Source organism: Prionailurus viverrinus, unplaced genomic scaffold, assembly GCF_022837055.1.
Source record: "Prionailurus viverrinus isolate Anna unplaced genomic scaffold, UM_Priviv_1.0 scaffold_35, whole genome shotgun sequence".
Classification (NCBI taxonomy): domain Eukaryota; kingdom Metazoa; phylum Chordata; class Mammalia; order Carnivora; family Felidae; genus Prionailurus; species Prionailurus viverrinus.
In genome coordinates, this window is record NW_025927605.1 from 5,250,093 (window position 1) to 5,268,723 (window position 18,631).

General features: G+C 50.4%; 1 protein-coding gene across 1 annotated transcript; it reads right to left on the minus strand.

The window, feature by feature from the left end:
- Positions 1 to 1,633: 1,633 nt before the first annotated feature.
- Positions 1,634 to 10,616, minus strand: LOC125158552 (transcription factor CP2-like protein 1). The gene is made up of 14 exons (XM_047845798.1): positions 10,331 to 10,616; positions 10,122 to 10,195; positions 9,256 to 9,361; positions 9,041 to 9,147; positions 6,358 to 6,510; positions 6,023 to 6,133; positions 5,442 to 5,539; positions 5,171 to 5,225; positions 4,801 to 4,894; positions 4,315 to 4,405; positions 3,774 to 3,856; positions 2,982 to 3,127; positions 2,791 to 2,842; positions 1,634 to 2,196 (listed from the first exon to the last, which is right to left on the minus strand). The coding sequence occupies exons 1-14, from the start codon at positions 10,614 to 10,616 to the stop codon at positions 2,159 to 2,161; spliced, it is 1,494 nt and encodes a 497-aa protein (XP_047701754.1). The 3' UTR covers positions 1,634 to 2,158.
- Positions 10,617 to 18,631: the final 8,015 nt, after the last annotated feature.

The following is an 18,631-nucleotide window of genomic DNA, read 5'->3' on the forward strand; positions in this document are numbered from 1 at the left end:
CTCTGCCAGTTGACCTTTCTGTCTCAGTTCTTCTTTCGAAAAGTGGGATAACAGCACCTACTTTATAGAGTGTGAAGATTAAAGAGATAATGACACACAGTAAATACTTGTTAACCTGCTTTTATTCCCTTCATGTCAACAAATACTTCAGTATCTAGTCAATGCTAGAGGCTCCTAGGTTGAGGGACAGATACACAAAGGTTAATACAGTGGGGGCGCCTGGGTGGCTCAGTCAGTTGGGTGTCCAACTTTGGCACAGGTCGTGATCTCACGGTTTGTGAGTTTAACTCTCTGCTGTCAGCATGGAGCCCCTTTGGATCCTCTGCCCACCCCCTCTGTGTGCACCTCCCCCACTCACGCGCTCTCTCTCTCTCAAAAATAAATAAAATTTAAAAAACAAAAACAAATGTTATTGCAAAGGGGTCCCCTATCCTGGTGGAGTTAAGCAATGGAGCGAAACCAGCAATCAGAATTTCAATCTCAAGGTATCTACCCTGCATGAAACACCTTTGGGGAGCTCTGTGGAATTCTAGGCCCCACGTGATCAGTGATAACTGAGGTAAATGATCAATAAGTAATTAAGCAGATATTTTTAAGAGGGCACTTTGGCCTGTCTTCCAGTCTCTGCATATGGGTTTTCTCTTTACAATGTTTTAGATTTTTTTTTTAATGCTTATTTATTTTTGAGAGAGAAAGAGCATGCGAGCAGGGGAGGGGCAGAGAGAGAGGGGGACACAGAATCCAAAGCGGGCTCCGAGCTGTCAGCTCAGAGGTAGACGCAGGGCTCGAGCACACTAACGGTGAGATCCTGACCTGAGCCAAAGTCGGCCACTTAACCAACTGAGCCACCCAAGTGCCCCACACAGTGTTTGAGATTTTTAATAATATTTTGAGGGAAGAGAATGAAAAAAAAGAATAAGATACAGCCCATTATTACTTTAAGGTTTTATGTTCTTAAGTAATCTCTACAACCCATTGTGGGGCTTGAATTTACAACCCCAAGATCAAGAGTTGCACACACTACTGACTGAGCCAGCCAGGCGCCCCCCGCCCCCCTCTCCCCACCAGCCCCTGCCATTATCTTTTTTTTTTTTTAATTCCTGTCTTTTAAGTTCATTTATTTATTTCGAGAGAGAGCAAGAGCAAGGAGGGGCAAAGACAGAGGATCCCAAGGAAGCTCCATGCTGTCAGCACAGAGCCCGACACAGGGCTCAAACCCATGATCCATGAGATCATGACCTGGGCCGAAATCAAGAGTCAGCTGCTTAACCAACTGAGCCACTTTTCTTAAAAGCACTTTTAAATAAAATTGGTTTTCTACATGGAAAAAGAGATACAAAAAAAAAAAAAATAAGTTTCAGGTCAATTTTAATCCTAAAAGTGAAATGCAAAATTAAAATTTTAATTTTGAAAAATATGCATAGGAAGGGGAGAGATTTCTTAAGACCTAAAAATTAAAAGATTAAGATTAAATCCAACTACATTTTTTAAAGAAAAATAAGGATAAAGCCCCACAGCCTCAATGTTAAATAATTATAGTATTTCCCAAATCTCTAAAACTTTTAAATCTCCAGACGTTTTAAATAAGCATAGTGATTTGATAGTTAAATGAATGGTGTTTTGGAGGCTTTAGTGTTTAGTTTTTGGGCAAAGCAGTTGGGAGAGGGGAAAAAAAAGTCCAGACATTTATTTATTCCTCTGTCTCCGACTCCATACCTTACCCAGCTCTATACTTTAGGAAGAGGACCAAAACACCAAGAAAATTGAACAAGCATTAAAGATACATACCTTTAAATTAACTTTTAATTTTAAGAAAAGGAAATGGTGAATACAATTTTAAATGAGCATGGATCGATGTACCTGTGTTCAGGCAGCTCTGCTTGGGGCAAAAGCACCTTATTGGCAAGTTACGTGCCTCACAGGCTTGGCCAGCTGAGCTGAGCTTGGGAGGCTGTGCCCAGGTTCCAACAACTGCTGCTGAGCAGGAAGAGATGTGAGCCTGGGTGCTGCTCACCTCCTGTCTAGCAGTAGTACACGATGCTTCACCTGGAGCCTGGTGAAGCAGCTGAGGATTTGAACAAGACCTCTGGTGAACACGGGGGTCTAGAGAACCAGGCTGGCATCAGTCTCCAACTCTTGCATTGGGATGTCCCTGGGCCTAGGTCAGCACCAGGTAGTAGCCATCTGGATTCTGCACTGAAAGCAGCAAAAAGGGCACCTCTGGAATGAGGCAAGCCAACCACCACTTCTCCAAAACCAAGCAGCCTGCAGTTCTCTGTCACACCCAAGTGTTCTTCCTGCCCCAACTGGAATCTACCTCTTGAGCAAGCTTCCCTCCCTCTTTAGTGTAGGAGGGATAGAGGGCAGGCATCTGAATAACCAGAAGCCAGCTGGTCAGAGGTGCTCTGCACCAGGTAATGTCCGGCAAGCACCTTCTGCCTTATAAGATGGGGGGGGGCAGAAGAGGGAGGGGCCTTACCTTCCCCTTTAATAAATTCCCTGACATAGAAACTGGGACATTTTTCCCTTGTGAAAATGCATTTATCCACCAGTCCTGTTTTTTCCTGAGCAGTAAACAGTTGTCTTGTAGCTACATGAATCTGTCTCTTTGACACAAAGGTGGCATTCAGATGCTTACCAGTTGATTGGGACACAGCACACACCATACCCCATCCCCAGCTTACATTCACCTTCAAGGAATCTTTTAATCTAATTTAGGAAACAATACAAACACAATCTTACCCTTTCTAGAGCCTGACAGACACACTCTTCTCTCCCTAAAACTCCTACCTTTTTTCACCACAGCCACAAAGTATGACTCATCCTTAAGATTCCGAACCACCTACAAGGGAGAAGGGTCACTATGACAATTCTGTCCTTAGAGCCAAACAGAATAAGCCAGGGTAGGGACAGGGAAACGGCCTGAGGTGGAAGAGTGATCAAGGCCCTGGGGCCTGGGGGAAAACCACAAGCTACTTTACCTGGTCACCAAGGAGAATGAGGATGCCCCCAGGGCCCTGGTGGAAAAGGCGGTGGATCTGATTGGCTGGGAGGGCCAAGAGCTCAGCCAGTTTCCCCTTCAGCTCTACAACACTGAGTTCATCTAGAGAGATCTCTTGATAAAAGCCTGGGGGTGTGGGCAGCACAAGGCAGGCATCAGTTGGGGTCTGAGGTAGTGACAGTCTCATGGGGAGGGGGGCGGGGGCAGGAAGGCATAAAGAAGGAAAGAAAAAGGCTTATAAATCGCTTATTTCTCAGCTTTGGGAAAGCCTCAGACTGAGGGGGGCCCTCACTATAAAAAGGAGGGGGGGCATCTGGGTGGCTTAGTCGGTTGAGCGTCTGACTTTGGCTCAGGTCATGATCTCATGGTTCGTGGGTTCCAGCTCCGAATCAGGCTCTGCTGACAGCTCAGCCTAGAGCCTGCTTCGGATTCTGTGTCTCCTATACCCTTACCCTGCTGGCACTCTCTGTGTGTGTCTAAGGGGGAGGGACACCTACATATGAATGAAACCCAAATACAATAACAAGGTTATAATCTAATCCCACATACTAACAATGACAAAATCAGATGGGGTTGGGGATTAGAACATGGAAAAATAAACCCAGGAGACATCGTGGAAGGAGAGGATTAATCTGGTCATGGAAGATGGGAATGCCAAGGAGGGCATCTTGGGTCCCAGGAATGATGAAGCATCACCCTCTCCCCAGGCCAGAAGAGGTTTCATGCAGCCACACCTGAATTTCTTGCCTTCTAGAGAGAGGCCAGAACTCACCCGAGTCAGGGTTCTTAGGAACCTCATTCTCTTGCCTAGAGGCCTCCTGAGCCACATATAAAGTCAGCCGGTGACGGATGGGCCTGGGCCAAGAAAACAGTGTATGTATCAGCACTTCATACCTAAAGTAACAGCCCCCTCCCTGGGAGGGACCCCGCCTCCTCTCAGGTCTCCAGGGAGGGAGATCACCAAGCGTTTCTTAAGCATTTAATGAATGCTGAACTCTGAGAGGAGAGAAGATGAGAAAAATCCATCTCTGTCCTCAGAAACTGAGTGACGCAAATGGGATGGCTACAGAAAAAGGAGATCCTAGGAGCCTAACTTTAGCCCATCCCTGCCAGTCTGGCTCTGTGACTGGTAGGTCACAGAGGTAGGTCACTGTCCTTGGGCCTGAGTTTCTTCCTCTGTAAAACGAGTGTGTGGGACTAAGTGGTCTTTAAGGTACCTTCCAGCTTGAACATTCCATGAGACACAACCACAAGCTGAACTTGGTAAATGCCACTACAGAGGGAAAGAGATCCTGGTTGGCCGTGCCCAGCACCTGGCTCTAAGAGTATTGAAAAGGCGGATCCCATCGGCAGCCCCACATATCTGGATAAGGTCCCGGCGGGTAAGCTTCAGCAGATCAGTGCCTGCAGAATCAGACAGGGCCAGATTTGGGGAAGAGTCCCAGGATCGAGGATGGCAAGGGACACAGTCCAACATTAGTCTACAAATAACCCTATTATGTCCAGACATGGAGGTCAAACTTGGATTCAAATCCCCGTTTTGCCACTTGCTTGTTAGCTGTGTGTCTTTGGGCAAGTTGTTTAACCTCTCCGAGCCATCTACTTATGGGTAGTATATAAATTATACGGGATAATACATGAGAAGAGAGCCTAGCAGGCATAGTGCCTGGCAACTCTTAGTCCCAACTAAAAGTTAGCTGAAGAACACACAGCAAGCCAGGACCATAGCCAGGCTTCCTGCCTGAGTGTTCTGCCCTCAGTCCCCCACAGGTACGGTCCCTGCCAGATGCCAGCCTCACCAGTGAAGTTGGCCAGCATCCGGCAGTAGCTGGAGAACCGGTGCCGGTGCAACCACTGCTGTGTCTCTAGGATGGAGGCTCCAGGGCTCAGATCCTGAGGCATAAAGAGGGCAGTCCAGGTACCACCATGGACCCATGGACTTGAGAGCAAGGGGTAGGAGAAACAGCCCTTGCCCTTGGGGGCCCCAAGTCTGAGAGCCTAGGCTCATCCTGTGAGTGGCAAGTACCCAGTCCTATGGGGAAATTTTGCCATCTGTGGCCATACAACCTCTGTCCACCAGGGGGCAGAGCCACCCTATTCTGGAGAGTGTGATAAAGCCCTGAGAAGGGTTTGAGATAGAGGTTGGGGGACTGGAAAGGGAAAACGCACCTCAGCGGGACTGCCCCCCAAGGTGTCCAAGGCGAACGGTGGGGAGGAGCAGAGCCTGTGGGGGAGCAGAGAGACAGCAGTGCAGCCGGTCTCCAGCCCCACCCACCCTTCCCTGGCGTGCAGAGCTTGCTGGTGTTACCCAAAGGGCACAGAGCTGAGCCTCTTCCCCTCAGCTGCGCCCTCAGTCCTGCCCCTCCCCGGATGCCCGGGCTGAGGAGCCCTTCTCTTCACGCTGACCCCAAAGGGCTGAGAGGCGCCCATCCCGCCTCACCTCTCCGTGGACAGGAGCTTGCAGGCGTGGGGAGAGGTGAGGGCAAGAGGGCTGAGAGGTGGGTGGGGCCCTGCACTGGGATCTGGCCACGGTGAACACTGTGGGCAAACAAGCAGCAAGGTTCAGCCCAGACATTCCGAGGGCATTGGTGGCTGTTCCCTCACCTCTCGCCGATTGAGAGCTGACAAGGGGCCTGCCTGGGGCCAGACTTGGTCCCTGCTCTAGGAGTCCCTGACAAGTAGACCAAATTCCGCTCAAAGCAAGAGCGTAAACCAGCCTGGCGGTCTGGCTGGGGAAGGTGGGGGAGGCTTCCAGGAGCAGCAGCAGGAAGGGAAGTGCTCTGGGCAGAGGGGGGCAGAAGCGGGGTGGGGCAATGGTGGGTGCAGAAGCAGCCTGGAAGAAGTTAAGCGCCTGGGTCTTGAACAGACGGTGCAGCGTGTCCTTGAAGGTAACAGGTGGAATCACTGGGGGATGTGATGATCCTGGAGCAGCCACAGCCCTGGGGCCTCAATTTCCCCATGTGTCCAATGAGGATCCTTCCTCTAAACCCGCGCTCCTGCCCCCACCACCAAGGCACACACCTCCAGGAAGACCGTGGTCTCACTGGCAGCCTGATACTTGTCTCTCTCGTGAAGGGGCTGTTTCTCAATCTTCTCCCGGTCTGTTTTCAGCTTCCGGTCAGCTCCTTTGGGCTACAGGAGAGTGACCAGGGAAGCGCAGAGCAGCCCCCCACCCCTTTACCCGCCCACTTCCCCGTTGCGGATGGGGCTCTAAGAAAGAGATCAAGCCCCATCCCTCTGTTGTACAGAGAAGGGAACTGCGGGCTGAGGGGACGCAGCAAAGCAGGACTGGCATCTACACAGCCAGCCAGGCAGGGTGATGGTCCTGAAAGAGAGGGGGCAGGAACTGCCTGTACCTTGAACACCTTGATGAGGCAGCCAGCTGAGTGCAGGTGCTCAGGCGGCAGCTCCTTGTCACTGGGCTTGAAAGTGTCAATCTGGAGGCGGAAGGGGACACCTTTCTCTCCACCTTTTTTCCGAGGAGTGAACTCGGTGCTGATGCAGTGAACCTGAGGCGAAGAAGCAAAGAGAAAGCAGGGTGATCACAAGTCCCACCCAGTTCAAGAAAGCTCACCTAACACTTGTTACCTGCCTGTCACCTGTCAGCCTCTTACAGCAACTTGCCATCCCCAACCAGAGTTTGTTTCTGACAGCATAACTTTATTAGGTTCTTTCCCTTGTTCAAAATCCTTCGGTAGCTCCCCATGGTTATGGGTTGAGAAGCAAAGTTCCTCACCCTCATGTTGGCGCACCTTAAAGAATCAAGTCAAGCCTTTCTGCATGGCTGCTCTCTCTCACCCATCAATGAACACACTGCCTCACCTAGCCAGCCTAATCATGACGCCAACACACTTGCATGGTTCTTCTTAGAATCTTTTACCTGGAAAGCTCTGCCCGCTCACATATAAGCCAACAGGTCCCATTCCAGGGTAGAGTTGCCAGTTAAAATACAGATGCCCAGGGGCGCCTGGGTGGCGCAGTCGGTTAAGCGTCTGACTTCAGCCAGGTCACGATCTCACAGTCTGGGAGTTCGAGCCCCGCGTCAGGCTCTGGGCTGGTGGCTCAGAGCCTGGAGCCTGTTTCCGATTCTGTGTCTCCCTCTCTCTCTGCCCCTTCCCCGTTCATGCTCTGTCTCTCTCTGTCCCAATAATAAAATAAAAAACATTGAAAAAAAAAATTTAAAAAAAAATAAAATACAGATGCCCAGTTAAATTTGAATTTCAGATGAACAACAGGTAAATTTTTTTTAGCGTAAATATGTCCCAAATATTTCATGGGACATTCTTCTACTAAAAAGTTCTTTATCCGAAATTCAAGTTTAACTGAGTGTCCTGTATTTTATCTGCTAAATCTAACAGCCTACTCCAGGAAGCCTTCCTGGCTTCCACCGCACGCAGCCTGCAGCCTCTGTGTTCTGCCTGGTCCCAGGATTCCAAGGGCAAGCGGGGTCTTCCCCTCTGTTCACCCCCACTGCCCACTATAGCCCTCCCACAATCCTGCAAAGAACAGTTAAAGGGTCCAACTTTACAGGTAGGGAAACGAAGCCTCCCAGAGATCATGTGACCTGAGCAAGGTCACATGAAGGAGTGGTGGAAGTGAAATTGTGCCACATCTGCCTGACTTCCCAGTCCAGGTGCTTAGACCATAGCGAGCACTCAAAAAAGTGACATACGGGTGACTTTTGACAATATTGTTAGATTATAAAGGGAAATCTATTCAAGGAAATATAGAGAATGCTGAAGCCGGGTAAAGAAGAATACAGCCCCCCCCCCCCCCCCAAGACAGACTGTTAACATTCAAGGATTGTTTCTTCCTCTGTCTTCTCTGGGCAAGAAAAAGGGAAAAAGAAACATAACTTGTGTATACACATACATGTTTTTATTTTTGTAAAATGGAATTCAAACTTTAAATACAAGTTTGTCTTCTGTCTCTTTCCTTCTAGGAAAGCAGTTTCTCTTGTTATTAGACATCATTTACTGGCTACATAATTTCCCTTGTAAGTCTTCCCTAAAACTTATGTAAAAATCAATCCTCTTCCAAAAAAAAAAGCAATTATCTTCCCATGGGCAATTAAAATATTTTCATATGAGAACAAGTGGTTCTATGAAGAGCTGGTCAATATATCTTTGTGTACTTATTGAACGCTGCTATAGGATAACTTTTTGAAATGGAACGACTGGGTAAAAGAGTAGAAACATAAAACATAAAATTTAATAAATTTTGCCCAAGTGCCACTCTACCCACAGAATGAGTGCACTAATTAAGTCTTTGCCAGTCATATATATATACATATATATATATATATATATACATACATATATATGTATATATATATATGCACACACATTTTAATTAGAATTTTCTTTTTTATATAATTTTTTAAAGTTTATTTATTTTGAGAGAGAGAGCGTGCATGCACACGTGAGTGGGAGAGGGGCAGAGAGATGTGGAGAGAGAGAATCCCAAGCAGGCTCTGTGCTGCCAGCACAGAGCCCAACACGGGGCTCCATCCCAGAAACGATGAGATCATGACCTGAGCCGAAATCAACAGTCAGATGCTTAACTGACTGACCCACCCAGGTGTCCCTAATTAGCATTTTCTGAGGTTGCACTGTCTACATTTATTGGCAATTTGTATCCTTGTATAAATTGTCTGCTTGTACCCTTTGCCCGTTTTTCTGTTGAACTTTCATCTATGTTTTCTTGTTGATATACGAGAACTTTTTATATATTGTGGCTCCAACACATTATATGTAATTTATGGCAACTGTTTTTCCCACTTAATGTCTCCTTTTAATTTTCCCTATGTATTGCAGACCAATGACTTTTTATGAAGCTAACTTCTATCCTGAGTTCTGTAGCTTCTTCCATTGCTTTCAGCTTTAACAAGTGTTTCCCTGTGGAGAGTCAATAAACATTCAGCCATATTTTATCCTCCAGGTGCTTTCCGGAAGTGGTCTATTCGTGTTCCTTCACCCCCAAACTCACCTTCCTTTCCCACCTGAGCTGCTGCCACTCCCATCTGACCTCCAGACTCACCTGCAGGAAGAGGGAGGTCCTCTTGGTTGGGTCCCAATGAAATTCCACCATGTTGAGCTGTGAGGGCAGCACTTGGGGCTCTATCACCCCCACGGACAGTGGCACATCTGCAGGCACAGGATGGCGAGCAAGGAGCAAGCCTCAGCCGTCCCCATCCACAAAGCCTTCCAAGCCGGAAAGCGGCCCTGAAGGCTCCCCCGTCCCTCCCCATTCACCGATGTCCAAGATGCGGTCCCCTGGCCGGCTCCACCTCCACCCATCCAGCTGTTGCTGCTCCGTGTACTGCAGGCGCCGGTCATGGAAAACCACACGCACCACACTCTGTGAGCACAGGAAGGCAGGGCTCACGAGTCAGAGGGTGCTTGGGCATTCGGGAACCAGTTCCCACAGCGGGCGTAGGCCAACCATCCCACCCTCGCCCCCATCTTGCTTCCCAGCCTCAGGGCCCACAAGCACTGAGATCACCAGGTCTGTGTCCAGATGCCCACCTGTCACTCTCAAGCTGTGAAACTGGGGGAGTAACCTAGAGACCCTGAGCCTCAGTTTCCTTATCTGTGAAATGGGTGAGTTACTCCCTTCCCACTCTTAGTCACTCTGTTTCTTTTCTTGCAGCACTTTTCAATTTGCAACTGGGAAATGAATGTGTAATTGCATATAATTTGTGTAATTAACATGCCTGTCTCAGTAGAATGCAAGCCCCCTGAGGAAGGGAACTACATCTGCCTCTTTACTGTTGAATCTCTAGCTCATAGAACAGTTTCTGGCAATGAATTGGGGCTAAATATATACTTTTTTTTTTTTTTTTTTTTGGACAGAAGGACTCATGCATGTGAATAATGCTATGTAAATGTATTTCTAAATCCCGGATCTGCTACTTTGTGTCCTTGAGAAAATACTTAACCTCTCTGTGCCTCCTTCCTGAACAACACCTGCCCACCAATGTGCTGCTGTGAAAGTAAAATTAAAAGGTGGACTTGAGAGGGTTCTGCTTGACAGTGACATCACCGTGATGACATTGGCTTCCTGCCCAGATGGACAGTCATACCCAACCCTTGCCAGTTCTGGAGGGGAATGCACCTACCTTCAACAGTCGGGCCCACTGGGTAGTATCACCCAGCTTGGGGTTGCAGAGCATCTGCACCTCATAGGACTGGCCTGGGAGAGATCAAGGGGATGTGCGAGCCCCACTCTGCGGGCAGAGATGGTGCCTGCCATTCCCATCCCGCACTGGGCTCGGCCTCCAGAGCTTGCTGCCCCACTAAGCCCTTTCCTTCCCCAGGCCCAGCATACCCTGGTTCAGGTAGGTGAGGGTCTCCTCCTGCTGCTTCACTGCCGGCGAGGTGGCTGCACAGAGCACATACTGGAAGGTGGGGCAGGGAGGCTCCGAGCTGGGGATGTTGTGCAGCTCTTCCTGCTTCAGGTAGGGCAAGGGCAGGGACTCCCTGCCAGGGAGAGGAGAGCACCTCTGGCTTTCCGCCCTGTCCATCCCTTCCCCTATGGGGCTTTGACTCTGCCTGCCATATCCTCCAGAGAGCCAAGGCACCCCAGCAGCAGCCAGGGCCTGAGAGTCCCCCATTCAACTCCTCTGGCTCCTGGGAAATCTCCTTTAAGGTGCACATTTCAATTTTTTTTTTAACGTCTATTTATTTTTGAGACAGGGAGAGACAGCATGAATGGGGGGGGTCAGAGAGAGAGGGAGACACAGAATCCAAAACAGGCTCCAGGCTCTGAGCTGTCAGCACAGAGCCCGACGCGGGGCTCAAACTCACGGACCGCGAGATCATGACCTGAGCCGAAGTCGGACGCTTAACCGACTGAGCCACCCAGGTGCCCCTAAGGTGCACATTTCAGATACTACCAAACATCTACAAAAATCTTCCCTCAGGGCGCCTGCGTGGCTCATTCGGCTAAGCATCAGGCTCTTGATTTCAGCTCAGGTCATGATCTCGAGGCTCATGGGATTAAGCCCCGAGTCAGGCTTTGTGCTGGCAGGACCTGCTTGGGATTCCCTCTCTCTCTTTCTCTCTCTCTGCTCTTGCCCTGCTCGCACTCTGATGTTAAAAAAAAAAAAATCTGCCATCACTTACTTGTTTGCAGTCTCAGGGCTTGTCTGATACCAAGTAAATGCCCAACAAAAGTGCCCCGAGAGGGTGGGTGGTCAGGGTGTTTTGAGATGTCCTAGGATCCACTAAACACCAGGTGTCCCAGGATCCACTTTTCCACCCCCAAAGGAGCCCAAGAACAGGAAGCCCACCCCCCTTGTCTTCAAACAGATGGCCCTACCTGCCCATTGCAACTCAGACCAGGCCCTTCCTTGGAATCTGCGGGGAGGGGTTCAGGCCCTTACCTGAGTAAACCACTTGGAGGCCCGGGGTACAGTTCCCCAGGACTGGGCCACAGGTGCTCTGGCTGGTTGTGCCAAAATAGCATCTTGGAAAGGGAGCAGAGCCAGCTGTGTGACAGAGACTTCGGCACTGGGCTGGGCGGGACCCACTGGACTATCCACCTTTATACACACAAGCAAACCCACGAAAGGGTGGGGCAAGGCTGGGAGCCTCTTATTGGCCGAGCACCCAGGGCTCTAGGAAACATGGGACCTTTCAGGCAGCCCAAGCTGGGGGGAATCAAGAAACGGTGTGCCCAGGGCTCCCCACCAATCATTAACTCAAAGGGGATATGGTGGTGCAGCAAAACAAAGTCTCAGGGATGGACATCCACTCCCCACTGTTCCCCAAGAGTCTAGGGGGCAACGAGGGGCACCCTCGGGCTTCAAGATTGGTCCTAGATCCTTAAAACATGTAGAATCCTGGAGACTCGTGGGCCTGGACCTTTCACATGACCCTGTGAGAGGAGTCTGACCACTGGAGGGGACAGGAGAAGCAGATACAGAGCATCTCATGGACCTACAAAAGGCCTTTATCCCCATCGGCCTCTCCCTTCTCCCCCACTTGCCCCCTAACACACACACACACACACACACACACACACACACACAGGTGCAGTGATGGCAGGACACCTGTCCTTTCGCTGGGGGCTGCCTGACTAGGGGACTGCAGTTTACAGAACATAGTCCAGCTTGCTGTGGAAACAATTCAGTGGTGCTAGAAGGGAGAGCCCATATGTGGGGAGGCAGGGGTGTGTGTCTGGGCCCCCTCCCAGGGCAGTAGAAGGAGAGGAGTCCCAGTCAGGCTGGTGGCTTTGCCCCCCCCTCTGCCCCGGGGGCATGGGGTGGACTGTGTTTATAGACAAATAAGGTCTGCCTGGGGGACAGTTTCCTTCCCCACACTCAGTCCCTGTTGTCACTGTACACAGGTCCCTGGGCCCACCCCCCACTACTGTGTTTGGTATAAACAGATGAGGGCTTTGCAAAGAGCAGAGACAACCCTCTAAAGATGTGGTCTGACCTCATGTGACCCTAGCTATCCAGGTTTTGTGATTCTGGGGGGCCTACCTGAGAGAGAGAGAAAACCAAAGAGTACCCCCTCCAACACCAGGCAGGGCATCTCCATATATGCTTTCTCCTCCCATGAAGCCAGACAAAAATGGAAGTGGAGAGGAAAAGGAGGGGGGGGGGGACATTCCTGCCAGTAGAGACCAAAGAAGCCTGAGTCCCCAAGATCCCCATGACAAGATCGCCAAGACTTTGAGAACCCACCCATTGCCCAAAGTTGAGTTCAAGGCCAGAAGGCCCCCAGGAAACCCTCCAAGGCTGGACAGAGCAGGTTTCCAGGAAGGCCAGGGGAAGGGGGATGGGAGGGGACCCAGCAGGGCTTGGCCCTGGCCTGAGCAGATCAGGGCGCAGGAGTGATGGTGAGGGGAGGGCAGAGGACAAGAGCAGGTGGGTGGAGGCTTGTTATCGGGGCGGAGGCAGAGAAGGTAGAGGCTGGTGTAGGCCCCTTTCCAGGACACCGTGAGGAGCTGGTAAGGGGAGTGGGACTCCAATCCCAGAACCCAGTTCCCTACCACTCAGCCTCCACCTCCAAAGCTGTCTGTATCCTTCCCCTTCCCCCCTGAGGCTGCCTCTCCCCAGCTCTCTTGGCTACTGCTTCCACCCATCTCAGCGTCTCTGTACTCTGTCCCCATCCAGATGGTGTTGGGCCTGTTCCTGGTTTTCCTTGGCTCTCCCTCTAAGGAAAAGAGCTGGGCTTGGGGACGATGGAGCCTGGCCAGTCACAGCCCCCACCTCACTCTCCCTGTGCCCCCTCAGCCAGCACAGCACGGGGTCTGAATAGTCCATCCTCAGGCCCAGAGAGGCCTTGAGAAACTTCTGGTCCTACTCTCAGAAGAGTCTCAGGCCCTGCCCAGGGCACTGTCGGTACTTTACCTTCCTAAACCCCCTTTCCTCCTTCATAAAATACTGACAAGTGCTCCCTCCCATTCAGTGTGGTAGTGAGGACTGAAAGAAATTCTACGCAGCTGAATGTTATTCCAGGGTTTAATCCTCATGAGTCCCCATTGGGGTGGTCGTATCTGCCACCCTCAGGGTCCCCACCAAAGCCCAGTCCTGGGAGGTACAGACATAACTGGCCCCGAAACTTCCCCACATACAGATAATTTCAGGGGCAATTTTTGGGTGAGATTTTTTTTAATTGATTCCCCCCACCCCCACCCCAAATACTCTGTCATTTTCTAGGCCATGGCCTAACCCAATCCTAATAATACCCCTTGGGTTCCCTAAACCAAGGCAGCAACTTTTTATCTGTAAAAATTGCTGAAAAATAACAATTCAGTGTCCTTCTCCTCTGACCAAAATGTTTTGTTCTGTTTTGTTTTCTATCCCCAGGCAACATTCCAACCTAGAGAATTGGAGAATGAGGTCCACCCCTCCCTCAAAGAAAGAGGGGCTGGGAGAAGTGTTCCTTATTCATTCATTCATTCATTCAACAAAATATTATCGAGTGCCTACAAGGTAAGAGGCTCTATCTCTCTCTCCCTCCCTCACACTAGGTTGTGTGGGACCTCGGGCAGGGTACCTAGGTGGGTGGAATCCTGCCCTATCCAGGGCTCAGGCGTCCCCTGCTCCCCCCACCCCCCACATTGGTGGTCAAAAGTTCTGGGTCCTGAGTTGCTGGCAAAAGGATTTTAAAAAAGGAACATGGCAATCCCTGTGTGGTCTGCGTGCCTGTGCACACAAATGCCCCACCCAGGAGGTGGCCTCACCTCCCAACCAGTCTCTGCCTCCTCTGGGTGCGTTGCTCTGCACCAAACAGCGCCCCCTAGAGTTAGCACACAGGCATGGCTCTAAGCACCCAATCCTTTGTCCCTAGTCCCTCTGAACCACCCAGAAAGTCTCCCCTTGGAAAAGTACTCTCTGTTCCCACTTCAAACATACTGCCTGCTTTTTAGCTTTCTTGCAGCCCAGCCAGTTGGTGCTTATGTTCTCCATGTCCTGTGTCCGCCCTTCATCAAATCCGTTACAGCAGTCATCTGACGTGCTGTTCACTCTTTTGTGTACTTTGTCCAATGTCTGTTTTCCCATCAGAGTGGAAGCCCCTTGAGGGTAGAGACTAAGAGAGGTGCACCAGCGTTGGGGTTAAGAGTTTGTATCTCGAGATCGACTCTGAGTTCAAGCATAGCCGTATGGCTTTGGGCAATTAGCAACCTTTCTGAGTCTCATTCTGTAATTATGAAAAGGGGATGATGAGAGCCTCTGCCCCATAGGGCTAGAGTACAAACTGAATGAGATAATAATTAAGTCCTTACTAAATGTAGATGTATCTTTCTCCATATATCCCGGGTATGTATCCCACATCATATGAGTTTATTTATGAAGCATTTGTAAGTGAAGAGGGTCTGTTTATTTAATAAATAGTTCTTCCGTGCTCATACAACTAGAGTGCTTTTCAACCGATCTATCGTCTAATGTTGACGCTGTTTTTTTCTATTATTCTATTATCACCTTCCCCCCATTATACAGATGGAGATACTGAGGCTCAAAGAGGTTAAGTAGCTAGGTCAAGTCACGCAGCTAAGAGAAGATAGAGCCAGGGTTTGAACCTAGGCCATCTGGGTCACAGTCCCTGCTCTTAATCACTGTATATGCCCCCACTCTGCCTGATAAATATGTTATGGAATTTTAAAATTAATCTCCAGGCAACATTCCAACCTAGAGAGCTAAGGAATGAGGTCTACCACTCCCCCAAGGGAAAAGGGCTGATGGGGGAAGTGTTCCTTATTCATTCATTCATTCATTCATTCAACAATTCCCAAAGAAGTATCAGACCCAGGTTCCTGGGTCTGATTCCAGTGATGTCAGAGACCTAGGGCTTTTCTGAGCTCTGGCTTTCCAGATGCAAGATGGGGACAAAATATTTTCCATTCCACTCCTGGGCTGTGAGCCCTGAGGATGAATAATATGAATGACAGTAGCTGGGCTGCTGTGGTTTTAATAGAGGGGTGTGTGTGTGTGTGTGTGTGTGTGTGTGTGCTAATGATGCAGTAAGCAGGATTTGTGGTCTCGGACAGTTTGCCTATGATAGGGGTCCTGTTTGACCTGGGAATTCCTTTGGGATGAGCTGTAGCAGGGAGGAAAGGCATTGCAGGCAAGGCAAGCAGTTTTAGGTTTGTATGATCCAGGGGGAGGGGACCCCGCCCCACTACCCACCACAACCGCCCATGAGGTTGACGATTCCCACTTACACACTAGGAGACACAGGCATGCAAGTTGTCCAAGTCTAGGAAGGAATGGGCTGGAACTTGAGTCACCTCACTGTCCTGCACACCTGTCACCCACCCAGGCCAAGACACAGGAATGCGTCCTGTCCATCCCCATAGTGAACCTTTTGGCCAGAAGACCCCAAAAGCTCACTACTCCAGCTCCCTGTTTCCATGTTGCTGCCTTTGGGAGCCGGAGCGTTCTCCCTAAGACATAGAAATGACTCCACTACTGCTCAGCAGAGAACCCCCATGGCCTCCAGCCTCCGCTGCTCTCAGCGCCATTCTCAAGCGGGGCTATGGAAACCCCTCGGTCCATCTTCCAGGGCACCGATGGCACGTAATGGTTAGTGCTTCAAATCAGTTTTTCTGGCAGGAAAACCAACATGAATACTCTTGGAGTCAAATGCAAGGCTTGCAGAAACATTTAATATAGAGCCATGTATCTAAATTCCTTTCAAGTTCTGACCGAACCCGCTTTGCCTCCTCTCCTTCCCCCACCCCCATGCCTCCAGGGCACTGCTGGATTGCTCAGCGGGGCTCCAGTGAGCGAGTTTGAGAAGCTACTTTTGGTGGAAGACCCAGCTTCCAGGCTCAGCACTCAGGGCCCTCCGTCTTTCATCTGCCTTTCCTTCTCACCTCTTTCCATTGCTTACCTGCCGTGTCCATGACAGGCTGTTCTGTTCCACCCCTCTCTGCCTTTGCCCAGGCTGTTCCCTCTGCTGGAATACCCTGGGCCTTCTGCCTGCGGGTCCGCTTCATGGCCTCTATCAACTCAGCTTGCGGCTCTGTACCCCAAGTCAGCTCAGAGAAACTTTTGCATTATTGTGCTCTCTGGGTCAGGATGTACCAGAAGGCCTTGGGTGCAAGGATCAGGCGCCCCTGGTGCCCAGAGCCACTGGAGGCATCTAGTAGGACCTCATGATTTAGATGTATCAAATGTAGACCCTCAGAGACGCCACCGAGACGCCCCTCCCTGAAGGACACCCAGTGTTGTTTTCTGTGCAGTTTCCAGCCTCTCCCAGTAGGAATGCCTCTCCCTAGGATGAGCTAAGCAGCCGGACCCCAAGGGAGGAGTTAAAAGCAGACTCCACTGTCCCTGCTTCAACTTCCCCTTGGCATTGTCCCCCTCATGCTTCTCCAGCATAGTCAGCAGGAATCGCCCTCACCTCTAACACCTGGATCCAGCTGCTTCCAGACTTCATCCTCCCTCTTTTCCACCAGGTCTCGGTAACCACCCGCCCCAGTCCATGGCCAGGGCCACTCTCCAGCAAAAGATCCTCCTTAAGAATTTGGGGGCCCTTGAGTGTTCATCCCTCCAAATTTCTACCCCCTAACAGCACCCCCTCTACCAGTCCACTGAGTTCCACCCCCTTGCTCACCCCAAAGTGATGATATTGCTGTTACCGTGGTAACACATGCTTCGTGGGTGGGTAGGGGGAATGGACTAGAGAAAGAAAGCAGTGGCTTTAGGACACTATCAGAGGCATGGGAAGTGGGGCGGGGGTGGCAAACTGGCACAGGGCCCGGGGAGAGGTGAAGCAAGCGGCTATGACTTCTGGCCCCGTGACTACTGTCAGCCTTATGTCCTGAGCCTCAAGGAGAAAAGAAACAGAATAGAAGAGGACATCTTTCAGGAATGAGAGGTTTCCTTCATAGAGCAGAGGGAAATAACCCAAACAGGTCTTCCGGACAGCCTCAGCTTGGCTGGGGAGGGGAGGAGGGATTGCACACACCAGAGTCCATGCTGTTCCCCTCCAGGGAGCCTGGGGCACAGAGAGAACAGCTCACCCAGAATGTGTTAGGGACAGTGCCACAGGCAGTGGGAGGGAGGCTTTATGCCAGTGTCCCGAGCTCCAGGGGTTGGTGGCAGCAGGGGGTGGAAGGGCTCTCCTCCAGCCCCTGGGGACCTGGCTGTCCCAGATGCCACAGCCGGGAAGTGTGTCAGGCACTTGCGTAAGAGCCTTCTAGATTTCCATAAAATCGTTATTACTGATGCCTGCCATGGACCTTAGCTCATTAGAGCGGTATCTGCCTCTGGGGCCCCAGTGGGCCAGCAGGGGGAGGTAGGGGAGACTGGGCGAGGCAGGCCCTCTCACTGTGTTCTTCTTGTCCCCAGGCCCACTGGGCTGGGCCCTCTTCCTCTCCTCGGCTGGGAAGTGAGAACCAGACTTGACCTCAACCATGACAGACTCCCCACCCTAGGAGCTCCAATTCTAAAGCTGGAGAAAAAGACCAGCCACTCATGTTTTCAGCTTGGGCTGTCCTTGGCCACTCATAAGGGCAGATGCCACAGCAGGGAGGGGCTTGAACTGAAGGTATTCATGGCAGAAAATAGGTCATTCCTTACGGAAGGAGAAGCAATCCCTCCCATCAGAGAATCTCAAACTGCTTAAAGTGGAGGGGCCCTGGGGGCCATTCAGGCCAATGGTTCTTAACCTTTTGGGGATTTTAGATTCTCTGAGGAGAAGATGAAAGCTCTAGACTGTCCCCCAGAGAATGCTGATCCACCAACATTTTACACAGCTTCAAGGCATTCATGAACTCCCTGAAGCTCACCTGTAGGCTCGAGGTCAAGTATCCCTAAATAAATAAATAGGTAGATTGATAGATAAAAACTATTTTTTGTGCCCTTACTCTGTCCAGCTCTTTATGTATGTTTATTTATTTATTTATTTATTTATTTATTTATTATTGAAAGACAGAGAGAGTCAGAGCGTGAACAGGGGTAGGGCAGAGGGAGACACAGAATCTGAAGCAGGCTCCAGGCTCTGAGCCGTCAGCACAGAGCCCGACGTGGGACTCGAACTCACAAACCACGAGATCATGACCTGAGCCACAGACACCCAACCAACTGAGCCACCCAGGCGCCCCTGTATGTTAACTCATTTAACCCTCAAAAGTACACTAAGAGATATATACAATTATTGCCCCTAT